General features: G+C 38.2%; 1 protein-coding gene across 2 annotated transcripts in view; it reads right to left on the bottom strand.

Moving 5' to 3' along the window:
* Positions 1–1,295: 1,295 nt before the first annotated feature.
* The window catches only part of stard3 (StAR related lipid transfer domain containing 3), a 17,050-nt gene continuing 3,794 nt past the window's right edge, over positions 1,296–14,551 (bottom strand). Inside the window, exons 5-15 of one of the 2 annotated variants that reach the window (XM_005159353.5) lie at positions 14,376–14,429; positions 14,095–14,212; positions 10,322–10,423; positions 10,188–10,243; positions 8,552–8,644; positions 8,408–8,470; positions 8,232–8,327; positions 6,449–6,528; positions 6,222–6,326; positions 4,850–4,943; positions 1,296–2,701 (exon numbers count right to left, since the gene is read on the bottom strand). In XM_005159353.5, coding sequence (XP_005159410.1) covers positions 2,594–2,701; positions 4,850–4,943; positions 6,222–6,326; positions 6,449–6,528; positions 8,232–8,327; positions 8,408–8,470; positions 8,552–8,644; positions 10,188–10,243; positions 10,322–10,423; positions 14,095–14,212; positions 14,376–14,429 — 969 coding nt within the window. In that variant the 3' untranslated portion in view covers positions 1,296–2,593. 2 annotated transcript variants of the gene reach the window in all.

Raw genomic sequence — 14,551 nt, 5'->3', positions numbered from 1 at the left:
ATAAAGAAAATGAATAAATGTATGAATGAAATTCTGAACATCAAATTCAATTTTCTAAAATTCAAAACCAGAAATTCAGATTTGTGAAAATCGTATGGTACAGAAAGTTTGAGACAAAAAATCACTCAATTGTTCATTCAAATTGGGCAGCACGGTGGCTCAGTGGTTGGCACTGTCGCCTCGCAGCATGAAGATCACTGGTTCGAGTCCTGGCTGGGCCAGTTGGCATTTCTGTGTGGAGTTTCAGGTTCAGTCCAAAGACATGCGCTAAAGGTCAATTGGATAAACAAAATTGGCTGTAGTGTGTGTGTGTGTGTGAGTGTGTGTGTGTGTGTGTGAGAGAATGAGAGTGTATGGGTGTTTCCCAAAACTGGGAAACTATAATAAACTAAATCTATGCACAACGATCTGTCCAGGTCGGTGTCCTCAGCAGCAGTAAATACATAGAGAACTTTTAAACAAATGTTATTGTTAGGAAAATATTTAAACCATTATGATAAACGAGTTAATGAGTTAAAAATTACTGTGTAAAAAAAAAAAAACTGTTTCAAGTTTTATTGAGATGATTGTTGGTGATTGTATGGGTTTTGGCCAGATTGAGTAGCAATACATGAACAAAGAAAAATTAAGACCCATTAAAAAAAAAGATTTAAGACCTACAAACACAATATTTCAGTAAATTTAAGACTTTTTAAGCCCTCCCTGCTGAAAAATACAGCTTAAACCAGCCTAGGCTGGTTGGCTGGTTTTAGCTGGTTGACCAGCCTGGTTTTAGAGGGGTTTTGGCCATTTCCAGGCTGGTTTCCAGCCATTTCCAGCCTGGTTTAAGCTGGATATAGCTGGTTTTGGCTGGAATCCCAGCTTGGCTAGGCTGGTCAAGCTGGTATTAGCTGGTCATTTCCCAGCCTGACCATATAAGACCAGGCTGAAAATGGCTGGAAACCAGCCTGGACATGGCCAAAACCCCTCTAAAACCAGGCTGGTCGACCAGCTAAAACCAGCCAACCAGCCTAGGCTGGTTGAAGCTGGATTTTTCAGCAGGGCTACAAATTGGATTTTGAGATTTAAAACATTAAGACTTTTAAAGACCCTGCAGAAACCCTAGTATTTGATAGGCTATACTTTCAATTAAACATTGTTTAAAAAAACGAGTTACATGGCTTCACCAGCATGTGGCGCTTCAAAACGACGAATCATTTAAAAACAAACAAAAAAAGCAGTTGATAACATTTTTATGAAGCTTTGAAAATCAGCTTCTTCCATCACTTCCAATAACAGATGACAGACACTATAACAACTGTCTGTTAGTTTTATTAAACGTTGATTTTTTTAAAATCATGATTTCTGAATCACATGACAGAATTCGGTGTAGCTTCATATTAATGCAAATCAGTATAAAAATAACATTCACTCACAACCTGAATCACAAGTGACTTCAAGCCATTTAAAAAGGCTCTGCACAAAGAAATGTGGTTACAGTCAATAAAAAGATCATGAAATAAAACAAATATCGCAAGCAATCACAAACCGTAACAAAAGGCACACAAGTTCAAACCAACACACGGGCAAAATAAGATCGACGTAATCCGATAAGCCGATAAAATGAAATCCAATACCCTGTAAGAGTGTCTTTTCTCTTTATTAAACGCATTGTTTGCTTGATCCAAGGCATCTATTAATGAAGGACACGTTCACAATTTACTAGTGGCGTTTCTATAAGACAATAACCCACTGAACAACTCGGGACCATGACTTAGTTCCTTGTTTGTGCATAAATGTGGTAAACATGAGTTAAAAACCAATAAAATATTGACAGTAATGCTCTGAGAGAACACGAACCAACATGCAAAACCAAAAAAACTGCACGTATTTCAACAAAAGGCCTGTTATATTCATTACAAATCAACTTTATGCTGCTTTGCACCAGTTTCTTGTTGAATAAAATCAAGCAGAATGTTGTTGCAGCGCATTTCATTTGATTTAAGACAATACATAAACGAAACAGTGTGCATTGTTAGACTAATAATCATAGGCGTCAAATGAAAACCGATATATACGCTACAGATGAATGCTCTTATATTTAATAATCCAATACATCAAAGATTGGCAACGAGAGCCAAACATAATAAGACAAAAGTTAATTAGTATGACTGAGTGTGCTTGATTGATTAAGGCGCGAGTAAAAGTAGAATGAGAAACCACAGCGTATTTGGCTCAGAATCTCATCAAGAAAGCATCCCAGTCTTCAGTCGTGTTCACTAGGTGGCGACAGTGGGTTTTAGGCACACCTGATATTAGAAACGCATGCATTTCTCTTTATATTTGCATGATTTCGGCTCGTGTGGCATTTGACCGTTTGCGTTATGACCTCATGTGCTCCTGTAGTACATCTGCATCAACTTTAATGTCAGTATAAAGAGCAGCCAGATTTTCGTAGACGCAGTCAACCGTAACAATCTCCCGCCAGTCAAATGTAACGCGGAATTTCCTCATGGCGACTCTTGTTCGCACAGGAGAATGAATATGGCACAGTGTGTACTTTGACTCTTTACCCGACCACAGTTTACATCGTGGTGACTTCAGAGTCGATAGGTCACCGGTACGAGACGTGGACTTCGTTTATACGCTGCCTGAGATGAGACATGAACTCAAACATAGTTGCGGCCAGAGACTGGTGGATGAGGTAACGTGGGAGACGACCCTGCAAAAAAACAAAACAAAATAAATATACAATAACTATATTACTATACGTTTAGTACACATTAAAAAAACTAACAAAAAAAACTTTGTAGAATATTTTAGAATTTTTGTATTTTTAGCCTGTTGCTAAGAACTTGCTAGGTGGTTTTTACCAAGAGTTGTGATGAAAAATAGTTTGAGAAAAAGATTCTGATCTTAGTTTAACAGCAGATGGCGCTCTAGGCTAGTTTTTAGACAGCAGACAGCGCTCTAGGATAGTTTTTAAACAGCAGACGGCGCTCTAGGCTAGTTTTTAGACAGCAGACAGCACTCTAGGATAGTTTTTAAACAGCAGACGGCGCTCTAGGCTAGTTTTTAGACAGCAGACAGCGCTCTAGGATAGTTTTTAAACAGCAGACGGCGCTCTAGGCTAGTTTTTAGACAGCAGACAGCACTCTAGGATAGTTTTTAAACAGCAGACGGCGCTCTAGGCTAGTTTTTAGACAGCAGACAGCGCTCTAGGATAGTTTTTAAACAGCAGACGGCGCTCTAGGCTAGTTTTTAGACAGCAGACAGCACTCTAGGATAGTTTTTAAACAGCAGACGGCGCTCTAGGCTAGTTTTTAGACAGCAGACAGCGCTCTAGGATAGTTTTTAAACAGCAGACGGCGCTCTAGGCTAGTTTTAGACAGCAGACAGCGCTCTAGGATAGTTTTTAAACAGCAGACGGCGCTCTAGGCTAGTTTTTAGACAGCAGACAGCGCTCTAGGATAGTTTTTAAACAGCAGACGGCGCTCTATGCTAGTTTTTAGACAGCAGACAGCGCTCTAGGATAGTTTTTAAACAGCAGACGGCGCTCTATGCTAGTTTTTAGACAGCAGACAGCGCTCTAGGATAGTTTTTAAACAGCAGACGGCGCTCTAGGCTAGTTTTTAGACAGCAGACAGCGCTCTAGGATAGTTTTTAAACAGCAGGCCGTGCTCTAGGCTAGATATTTCCAGCCGACAGCGCTCTAGACTGGCGTTTAACAGCAGACGGCGCTCTAGACTGGCTTTTTAACAGCAGATGACTCTTAAGGCTAGTTTTTAACAGCAGACGGCGCTGTAGGATAGTTTTTAAACATTAGATGGCGCTGTAGGCTAGTTTTTAAACTGCAGATAGCGCTGTAGGCTTGTTTTTAAACAGCAGATGGCGCTGTAGGCTTTTTTTTAAACAGCAGATGGCGCTGTAGGCTTTTTTTTTAAACGGCAGATGGCGCTCTAGGCTTGTTTTTAATCAGCAGATGGTGCTGTAGGCTAGTTTTTAAACTGCAGATAGCGCTGTAGGCTTTTTTTAAACAGCAGATGGCGCTGTAGGCTTTTTTTTTAAACAGCAGATGGCGCTCTAGGCTTGTTTTTAATCAGCAGATAGCGCTGTAGGCTTGTTTTTTTAAACAGCAGATGGCACTCTAGGCTTGTTTTTAATCAGCAGATGGCGCTGTAAGCTTCTTATTAAACATCAGATGGTGCTGTAGGCTTGTTTTTCAACAGCAGACAGCGCTCTAGGCTAGTTTTTAAACATCAGATGGTGCTGTAGGCTTGCTTTTAAACAGCAGACGGCGCTCTGGGCTTGGTATAAAACAGCAGAAGGTACTTTAGGCTAGTTTTTAACAGCTTATTGTAAATCTCAGAATCAATGCAGAAATGATTTCGAGAACATTATAAACATGTATATCAGTTCCTCTCATTCCACAACAAATTAGAAATATTTCAACAACATTCAGAACACAAAAATTACATTAAATTGTCATTCATTATTTACTTTTTTTCCCAATGCATACAGACTTGCGTAAGAAATATTTACTGTATTATAGCGTTTATTTTATTATAAAGTATAAGCTGCTTTGTAAATACAAGTTGCAACAAGAATTAAATGATAAAAATATGACTTATATTCTGGAAAATTCAGTATGGCAAATAGATTTCATCAGAGACAAGAATTTATCATCCATCAGCAAAATATTATAAATGTGGATGATTTGCAGAGGCTGCACAATGATGTGAAAAAAGTTAATAAAAATAAATAAATAAATAAAATAAAAAATGCACTTTGCAAATTAAAAACTACTCATCATCAGGGTATTTAAAGAGTTTAAATATGCATGACAAAGTGGTTCTCTTGCTGACCTTACCTTAAGGTCTGTATTGAGAACCCAGATGAAGGTGCAAACTGAAGGATTACTGCTGGACTTCAACACCACAAATCCACCAGGACCATTCTCCCCTCTAAAAAAACAGAGAGAGAGAGAGAGAGAGAGAGAGAGAGATAGAGATAGAGAGAGAGAGAGAGAGAGAGAGAGAGAGTCAAAATAGCTCTTAGTTACAAAATACAAAACAGATTGAAAATTAATAAAAAATTTAAATAAATTAAAATAATTATAGGAAATGCCTAAAAAGCCATCCTCCTTCTAAAACAGCACAATGCTCCTTTGTTACACAATTTCAGTTCAAAAAAGCAAAGACAAGATCACTTAATGACTCTTCAGAAAGTCAAATCAATTAAAAGTCTAGACATCACAACAGCAGATAACATAACATCTTGCCCAGACATCTGTTCAATCTCGTTCTTTTTCACACAGCTAATTTGGCTTGACCAAAAATAAACTCATTCGTCAGGTTTCTTTTTCAAAGAGAGAAGCTGTATCCAGAAATCGACCCCTATACACTAAAATAAATGGAGTTAGAAGCCATTTCTAGTAGTGTCTCAGACCATAGTGGACATCAAATGCACTCAATCAATCCCATATTACTAAGCAATAAGTCTATGGCTAAGTCCCAGTCCACTTTTAGACACTCACAAAGTTTACATGGACATGCACTGGATTCCTTGACTTTGACCAATTTCATAGGTCGGTTCCTATGTCCCAGAATGCAATTGCAATGACATCACAACACTGTAGTTCCTAAGTGCTCAAGGGTTTAGGGCATTCCATTTAAACCCATTCAGATGCTCTGCCAGTAGTAGACACTTGTGTAGCGTAATCAGTGACAGAGTAAACACGATGGAGGGAAGTTAGTGAGTGAAGGGCACAAAAAAAGGACTGTAATGGAGCCTAGAATCCACGACTTGAGGGGTAAAAAATACCCATAATGCACTGTGAGTGTTTGTGCGCCAAATGAATTTCTGTAACTGACCACAAGATGGGTTGCCTCACAGCAATAAGGTTGCGGGTTCGAGTCCCGCCTGGGCAAGTTGTCATTTCTGTGTGGAGTTTGCATGTTCTCCCCATGTTCGCTTTGGTTTTAATGACACAAATCAAAACATTTTTTCATCCCTAACAGACAAGTCGCTGAGTGTTAAATAATTCTGACCTTTAATCCTATAATCCTTTACAAACCAGTAAAGCACAAACAAAACCTCATTCCTTCTACTGCACAAAATCACCCACTTGCTTCATTGACTACTTCAAGTGGACTATATTAGTGGACAAATGTAGAGAATCGTCAATGAGAGAGCCATTTCGCATACAGCATGAACAAGTTCTGCATTTTGACACGACAGACCTGACGTAGCGACTGTGGTGGGGTTTGGAGTTGTGATTGGTGGCCATTCCTGCAGAGATGTAGCAGTCTCGTCTGCGCTCCACCCGACGAACATTCACAAAGTCCCTAAATGACGAGAAATAGAACACTTTGAATTCTCTGCAACTAGTAGAAACGTTCGCATGGCTACATATCAAGGGTATAAGCATAGTTTGGATAGATTCAATAGCAGGAAACGGCCATCTCACCTGGGAGACACGACACCTCCAGCCGCTCCAGCAGACACATCATACGACACCATTGTGTTGTCATCAACCCTCTGTAAAATCTGTGGGTGGAAATCAGAGGATTATGGACCCATTTCAAAACTGTTATGATGCATTAAATGGTCATCAGCATCCTAAATCCTTGGATGTTTTTAATATTTAGATTTTAAAAAAAGCTTATGTACATTTATATGTATTTATGTATGTATTACATCACCATTGCATCAAATTACAAAAAACGAAATCTCGCTATTTTATTGATTTACATGGATTCCACAACTTTATTAAGCAGGACAACACTGATAACAAGATAAAAAATGCTGTCTTGAGAAAGCCTCTCATTTAAAACAGATGAGAAAATTTTTTATTTGACTGAAAGGGGAAGAAATAGTAAGCTATTTTAACATTTTAATATAAAGTTAGCATGATACAACTAGCATGAATGCTACTAGCATGTACCAACGAGTTGCCACCATTTTTTAAAACAAGGCATACATACTTTATCTTTAGCAATGTTCTGGCACAAAACATATTGCAACCATGTTAAGCACTATCCTAGTATTATTAAAGTTTGCAAACACTCTTTAGCACATTGCTAGCAGTAATTTACAGGTTTTAAAAATGAACATTGTCATTATTTCCAACACGTTTTAAGATATTATTAGCATCAATCATTCATTCATTTTCTTGTTGGCTTAGTCCCTTTATTAATCCGGGGTCGCCACAGCGGAATGAACCGCCAACTTATCCAGCAAGTTTTTACGCAGCGGATGCCCTTCCAGCCGCAACCCATCCCTGGGAAACATCCACACACACACTCATACACTACGGACAATTTAGCCTACCCAATTCACCTGTACCGCATGTCTTTGGACTGTGGGGGAAACCGGAGCACCCGGAATTAACCCACGCGAAGGCGGGGACAACATGCAAACTCCACACAGAAACGCCAACTGACCCGAGGTTTGAACCTTCTTGCTGTGAGGCGACAGCACTACCTACTGTGCCACTGCCTCGCCCATATTATAAACATGTTTAACTATACCTTAAGATGTTAAAACACCATAAGCAAGTGGCTAGGCTTTGCTTGTGATAAATTAAAATCGGAATGTTTTGAACTGGGTTAAAGGAGGAAACATATGAAGAGTATATGAAGAGTTCAGATGCAAATACCTCTAAATACCATATGAAACGTTACTCAAAAATAAACATTATCAGGCTTCTGTGTGTAGGTTCAGTAATTCCAGTTTTGTGGCAAATCATTTTTCTTTTCATGGTCTTTAAAATTAAATAACTTGACATAAACATTGGCGTTCGATTAAAATGCTAATTTTCTATGGAAATTTCTGAGAACATTTGGAGGTTTTTGCATCTGAACTCTTCATAAACTCTGTAAGACTTTGTTTAAATGTTTTGATACCCTCAATTTAAGTTTACATGTTTTGTTGTATTTTAGTTGTCCAGTTTGTGAAAAACTAGTCAGTCTGATCAGTTAGAATAGCATTTTATAAAACAGCATTAGACAGGACTCAAAGTTTGTTGGTCATAGCTTATAAAAAAGCTCTTGGAGGCGGTGCAATTACAAATCTGGCCTCAGAAGAAGCAGTAAAGTTGCAAATCAGTACGTTGGATTAATTCATGCATTTTTATTCAATGCTTTATTATACATTTCAAACTGCGCATTTGTTTTATTTTACTACTAAAATATACCTCACACCCACATATGTTTCAGCACTCATTATTAGAGGTGTCTGTGAGCGTGTACCTGACAAACAGACACGGTTCTGTTCCACTGCACCATCTTCTCTGGCTGTAAAATGACCTCCTGATACACCAGCTCTGCTGTGCATTGCAAAAGACCCTAAACACACCAAACAGCGGTAAGAAGCTGATTACAAACACAAAATCTCTCACAATACACACTTTATTGTTTTACAATACCTTTAAAATAAACGTTTTCCCATGAAACGGGATTTCAAGTGTATATACTGCATCACCCAGCTCCTAAAAAAATAAAACACTTTTATATTATACAGATTACAAAAAAACATAAACAAATAATTACCACTGTTAATGCATGCATACATTAGTCTTCTCAAATTTCCAGTTTTCCTCTTGTGTGAGTATCTGTTCCACCACCGCCATGGCCTCCCGCCCCTGTCTTACAAATGCCTTTTCCTAAAAAACAAAAAAAAAAGTGATTGCACAGACTGATTCAATACAAATCAATTCAAGCTTTTTTGTATAGCGCTTTTCACAATAATCTTTCCAAAAGGGGGACTGTGTACACTCACCGGCCACTTTATTAGATACACCTGTCCAACTGCTCATTAACGCAAATTTCTAATCAGCCAATCACATGGCAGCAACTCAATGTATTTAGGCATCTAGACATGCTCAAAACGATCTACTGCAGTTTAAACTGAGCATCATAATTGGGAAGAAAGGTGATTTGCATGGTTGTTGGTGCCAGACGTGCTGGTCTGGGTATTTCAGGAACTGCTGATCTACTGGGATTTCACGTACAAGCATCTCTAGGGTTTACAGAGAATGGTAAAATATCCGGTGAGTGGCAATTCTGTGGGTGCAAATGCCTTGAGGTCAGAGGAGAATGGCCAGACTGGTTCGAGCTGATAGAAAGGCAACTCTGAACACACAACACATCCAACCTTGAGGCAGATGGGCTACAGCAGCAGAAGACCACACTGGTTGCCACTCCTTTTAGCTTAGAACAGGAAACTGAGGCTACAATTCACAAAGGCTCACCAAAATTGGACAATGAAAGATTGGAAAAACGTTGCCTGGTCTGACGAGTCTTGATTTCTGCTGCAACATTTGGATGGTAGGGTCAGAATTTGTCGTCAAAAACATGAAAGCATGGATCCATCCTGCCTTGTATCAATGTTTCAGGCTCGTGGTGGTGGTGTAATGGTGTGGGGGATATTTTCTTGGCACACTTTGGGCCCATTAATACCAATTGAGCATCGTGTCAACGCCACAACCTACCTGAGTATTGTTGCTGACCATGTCCATCCCTTTATGACCAGTGTATCCATCTTCTAATGGCTACTTCCAGTAGGATAATGCACCATGTCATGAAGCGTGAATCATCTCAGACTGGTTTCTTGAACATGACAATGAGTTCACTGTACTCAAATGGCCTCCACAGTCACCAGACCTCAATCCAATAGAGCACTTTTGGGATTTGGTGGAACGGGAGACTCGCATCATGGATGTGCAACCGACAATTCTGCAGCAACTGTGTGATGCTATCATGTCAATATGGAGCAAAATCTCTGAGGAATATTTCCAGTAGCTTGTTGAATCTATGCCACACTGAAAAAAATTATTCGAAGATGATTCCTTGAATTTACTTAATATTTTTAAGTTAGGTGGTTGTAAACAATTTGTTTATGTCGATGTTGAAGTTGAACATTACTAAATTTAATTTGTTTGTTTAAATTCAACACAAATAAATTGTTTGCATCATTTTTGCAGACAACTTTTTTTTCAGTGCATGAAGGATTAAGGAAGTTCTGAAGGCAAAATAAGGTCCAACCCAGTACTAGAAAGGTGTACTTAATAAAGTGGCTAGCGAGCGTATAAACGTAGTTAACCTGCAGTTTTACAGTATACTATAAAGCATGTAGTACTCATTAAATGTGCCCATTTTCTGAGATTTATTTTATGCAAATAAAACAAAACCCAAGTATTTATTTACTTGTTCTGTTACTGCTCTCCTGCCAAGACCCTCTTCATCAAGATCGTCCTCTGAACCTGCAGGACAAATGCAAACGTTATGAGCAAAATCAATACATACAGCAAGTTGCGCCGAATGAAAGTGAATGGCGTTACCTGCCAGGGACTCTGGTGGAGAGTAAAACTGTCCATCAGACACGGGTCTAGGACAGATGAGAGGGGCCGGTTCACACGCCGCATTCACTGCTGCCAGATACACTGCAGATAGGAGAAAAATGACAGATCATCAATATAGATTAAGTGCTTTGAAATGTGTGTTTTTATTCAATGTTTGACGTAATCTCAAATGAAAAATGGAAAAGGTGATACACAGAGTAGCTCCTCCTCTTTTTAAATAAAAACAGCCAATTGTGTTTTTAATTTTTTTTTTTTTTTATATATATATACTTGTCTCTCTTATTACTCTTTATGTATCTGATTGGACAGTTAAAAATGTTAACTTGGGCCATCACCATACTAGTAGATCGGTCTCTGTGGGACACCAGCATAATTACAGTAAGTGAGATCCGAGAAGTGACCCGCCACAGATAATCTGTTGTGGGGGGGTTAAAGTCCCTGGCGTCTAGCTGAGATCAAAGAGCTTAGAATGACCAAGAGGCGACACTCTAGTGTAATTTGGGAAACAGCCACTAAAGGGCGCGGCAGCCATTTTGGAATGAAAACTCCAATAGAACAACAGCATATTATAAGTCTGTAAAACAAACTATTAAAAGTACTGATGATTGTGAAAGTAAGCGTTGTATTGTCATCTTTCAGGTTATATCTCAGCTTTAATGCGCTTTTTAAATAAATAAAAAACAAAGCAGCTGCTTGCCATCGCGACAGTAATGAGATCCAATGGACGGCCGATCACTTTCACTCCAAAATGGCGGAATCTGGGGCTGTTGCAATAGAACGTTCTATTGAGTGTCGCCTCTTGGTCATTCTAAGCTCTTTGCTGAGATCAAGACCTTTTATTACATTTGGCTAGCTAAAGCGATCTACTCCCGGGAGAGGGTTAAAATCAGGGGCCGCGTGATTTACTTCCAGAAGGAAGTTAAAAATTGGGGGCACGTAATTAGAGCTGTAAGGCTTAACTTTTTGATTTCAGGTGAAAAATCAAATCTGTTGGTGATCACCAGAAAGGGGAAGTCCTAGAGTAAAATGAGAAAATGTGATACAGCAGTGTTTTGGAATAGGAAAATTCCCGTTTATGTGAAGCACTTTGAATTGCCACTGTGTATAAAATGTCCTATATAAATAAACTTGCCTTGCCTCTGATCAGAGCTCTGCCAGTGAGAGCGATTGAGCGCAAGCGCATCAAATGAAAAGCAAATGAGAAGCGTCTTGAAGGAGGCGGGGCAAGTCACATACTAGAGAGCATTTGATTAATCAAGATTTGATGAGAAACGGAAGTATGAAGGGACATGGAAAACATAGTTGATCCATTTAGGTGGAAGTGACAAACTGCAAGCTTTACATGTTTATATGGGTTTTATATTTTCGAAACGTGAATTGTCACAGTTTTGGAGCACACAAGCTTATAGATATCCTTAAAACAAACATCTAAAAAGAGCTAAACTTTATTTTTAATTTTATGGGACCTTTAAGGACTTTCCCAAACAAGTGACAGTCTGAGTGTGCGTATTTAGAACAGAACATAAGCAAGTTTCCCTTAGTAAATGTGACTTTAATGTGACCACAGCACTATTAAAATGACATCTCATAGAAAATCGGGTTTTTCCTTCCTCTTTTGAGAGCTTGCAATTTGTTTCCAGTCCGCCCACATTGAAAATAAAACACTCAGAGTCAGGGAAAAAGAAAAAAAACTGATTTGAAGTGTAAACGGCATAATTCTAACAGCCTAGAATGTAAATAAAAAGGTTAACAAAAACAATGGCACAAGCAACCGTGACTAACATCACAGGCTGCCTTCAGGAAAACAACACAAACAATAAGAGTGATAAGGAAAAACATAACCTACTAACACAGAGTCTTAGCAACATACAATGCGACAAGATTTCAGTGACAAGCAATTTGGCTGTCTGCACCAAATGCAATGTGGCATAAAAGAAACCTTTAAATACCAGCCACTACACTCCCAACAAAATGGTAAATATTTTAGTCCAAGTAATACATATTAAACTTGCAACTGAGTGACTGATGTTGATGGTTTGCACTGAATCACTTTCCCTTTCAAAGCGTCTGCTAGTCATTTTATTTTCTTTCTTTTTTTATGTGTCTACAAGTACTACAACAACTACTACAGAAAGTTACTTATATTACAACTACTACTGCTTCTACTACAGCCACAACAACTACTATTACTACTACAATGTCTACTAATACTACTACAACAATGACTACCACTACTGATACTACTACAGCGTCTGCTACAACTAATACAACAACGTCTACTACTACAACATCTACATCAACAACATCTACTACTGATACTACTACACCAACAACGACTACTACTACTACTGCAACAACAACACCTTTACTACTTCTGCTACCACTATACCAACAACATCAACTACTACATGAACTACTACTTCAATAATCTCAACTACAATCGATACTACTACAATGACTACTACTACTACTACTACTACTACTACTACTACAACTACAGCTACAACAATTGCAACCTTAATAATGATAATGGTATAAATAATTGTAATAATGATAATGAAAAGATAACAGGAGGACAAGTCAGAACAGTGATAATAATAATGATAACAAAAGTAAAAGTAATACCATTTATGATAAAGGTGACGAGGTGAGGGGAGGTTGGGAAATCAAGGAGAGGACAAGTAATAATAATAATAATAAATAATAATAATAATAGTAGTCATTTTATTTTCAAGATCTGAGGTGAACTATCTGCGGCTACTTTCAGTAGTATGGCAAGAAATGTCACGGAAAATGGCATTCAAACTCCCATTGAGAGCATTTAACATTGAATAAAGCACATAATTTGAACCTGGGGTGATCAGAGTTCAGAGATCAGAGTACGTTTACAACAATACCAATGTTCTGATTTTAAAACTTTTAAGAGAATACTCTGATTAAGGGTCTACTATGTAAACTATGATTACCTTAATCTGACTAAAAGTCATAATCGAACTGAACAGAAATCAATTTAATAAAAAAAATAAATAAAAAAAAATACTAATACTACTAATAGTTTCCTTCTTAGACTTTACAGACCTGAAACTTGCCTACAGCACTTATTCATTGTTGCTCTTATAGTTGTGTAAATTGCTTCCTTGTCCTCATTTGTAAGTCGCTTTGGAGAAAAGCGTCTGCTAAATGACTAAATGTAAATGTAAATGTAATAATCGAAGCAATACTTTATTTTAGTCGCATTATTGAAGTACAGTATAGACATGTAAACATCATAATCAAATATTACCATTTTGTAGTACTTTTCACTACATTTCGACATGATGCACACATGGCAACTTTTGACAACAAACAAATGAGAATGGCTTCACGTAAGGAAAGCGGGAAACGATGACTATGCTGACGATTTTGGAAAAATTGGACATTATAAAGTGCCTTGATATTGAAGTCACTTGTGAAACTAGTGAATGAAATAAAAGAGGTGGCCTGTTGCTTGAAAATGTGTATCAGGGTGCTCCAGTTTCCCCAGCAGTCCAAAGACAACTCTGTAAGTGAATTGAATAAACTAAATTGGTCGTAGTGTATGAGTGCGTGTTTGAATACAAGAGTGTATGGGTGTTTCCCATTACTGGGTTGTGGCTTGAAGGGTATCCGCTGAGTAAAACGTATGAAATAGTTAGTGGTTCATTCCTCTGTGGCGACCCCTGATACAAAAGAGAGGAAATTGAATGAAGGTAAATGAATGAAATATTTCTGACCTCTCTCGTCCTCTGCTTCCTGCGTGAGCACTTTGAAATCCAGGAACCAGGTTTCCAGCCACGCCACCACAAACGAGGTGATGGGAAGAACATAGCCAAAAGCATTCTGACTAAACAACTGCCAAAACAAAGAAACGGGACGACTTGGGTTTCTATTATCTTGCATTAAAATAATACATGCAAGTAATTCAGAGAGCTGTGCAGGTGGATTATCTGAGGAATTAATACGGCGCCATTTCAATCAATAAGGGGGTAAGAAAACAACACTTGAAGTATCTTACATCTGACAAGATGACTTTGGCAATGAGGAAGGCTGTGGTCACCAGAGTAGTGATCTAGAAAGAAAGAAACACCAATAAGATGATGATCATATTTTAGTTTATACAGTATGTCAACGAAAAATATACTAAATTAGATGGAAATTATGATTATTATTATTATTATTATTATATGTATT

The sequence above is a fragment of the Danio rerio genome, chromosome 19 (genome assembly GCF_049306965.1).
Source record: "Danio rerio strain Tuebingen ecotype United States chromosome 19, GRCz12tu, whole genome shotgun sequence".
NCBI lineage: Eukaryota > Metazoa > Chordata > Actinopteri > Cypriniformes > Danionidae > Danio > Danio rerio.
This window is presented reverse-complemented; position numbering and strand designations above follow the sequence as displayed.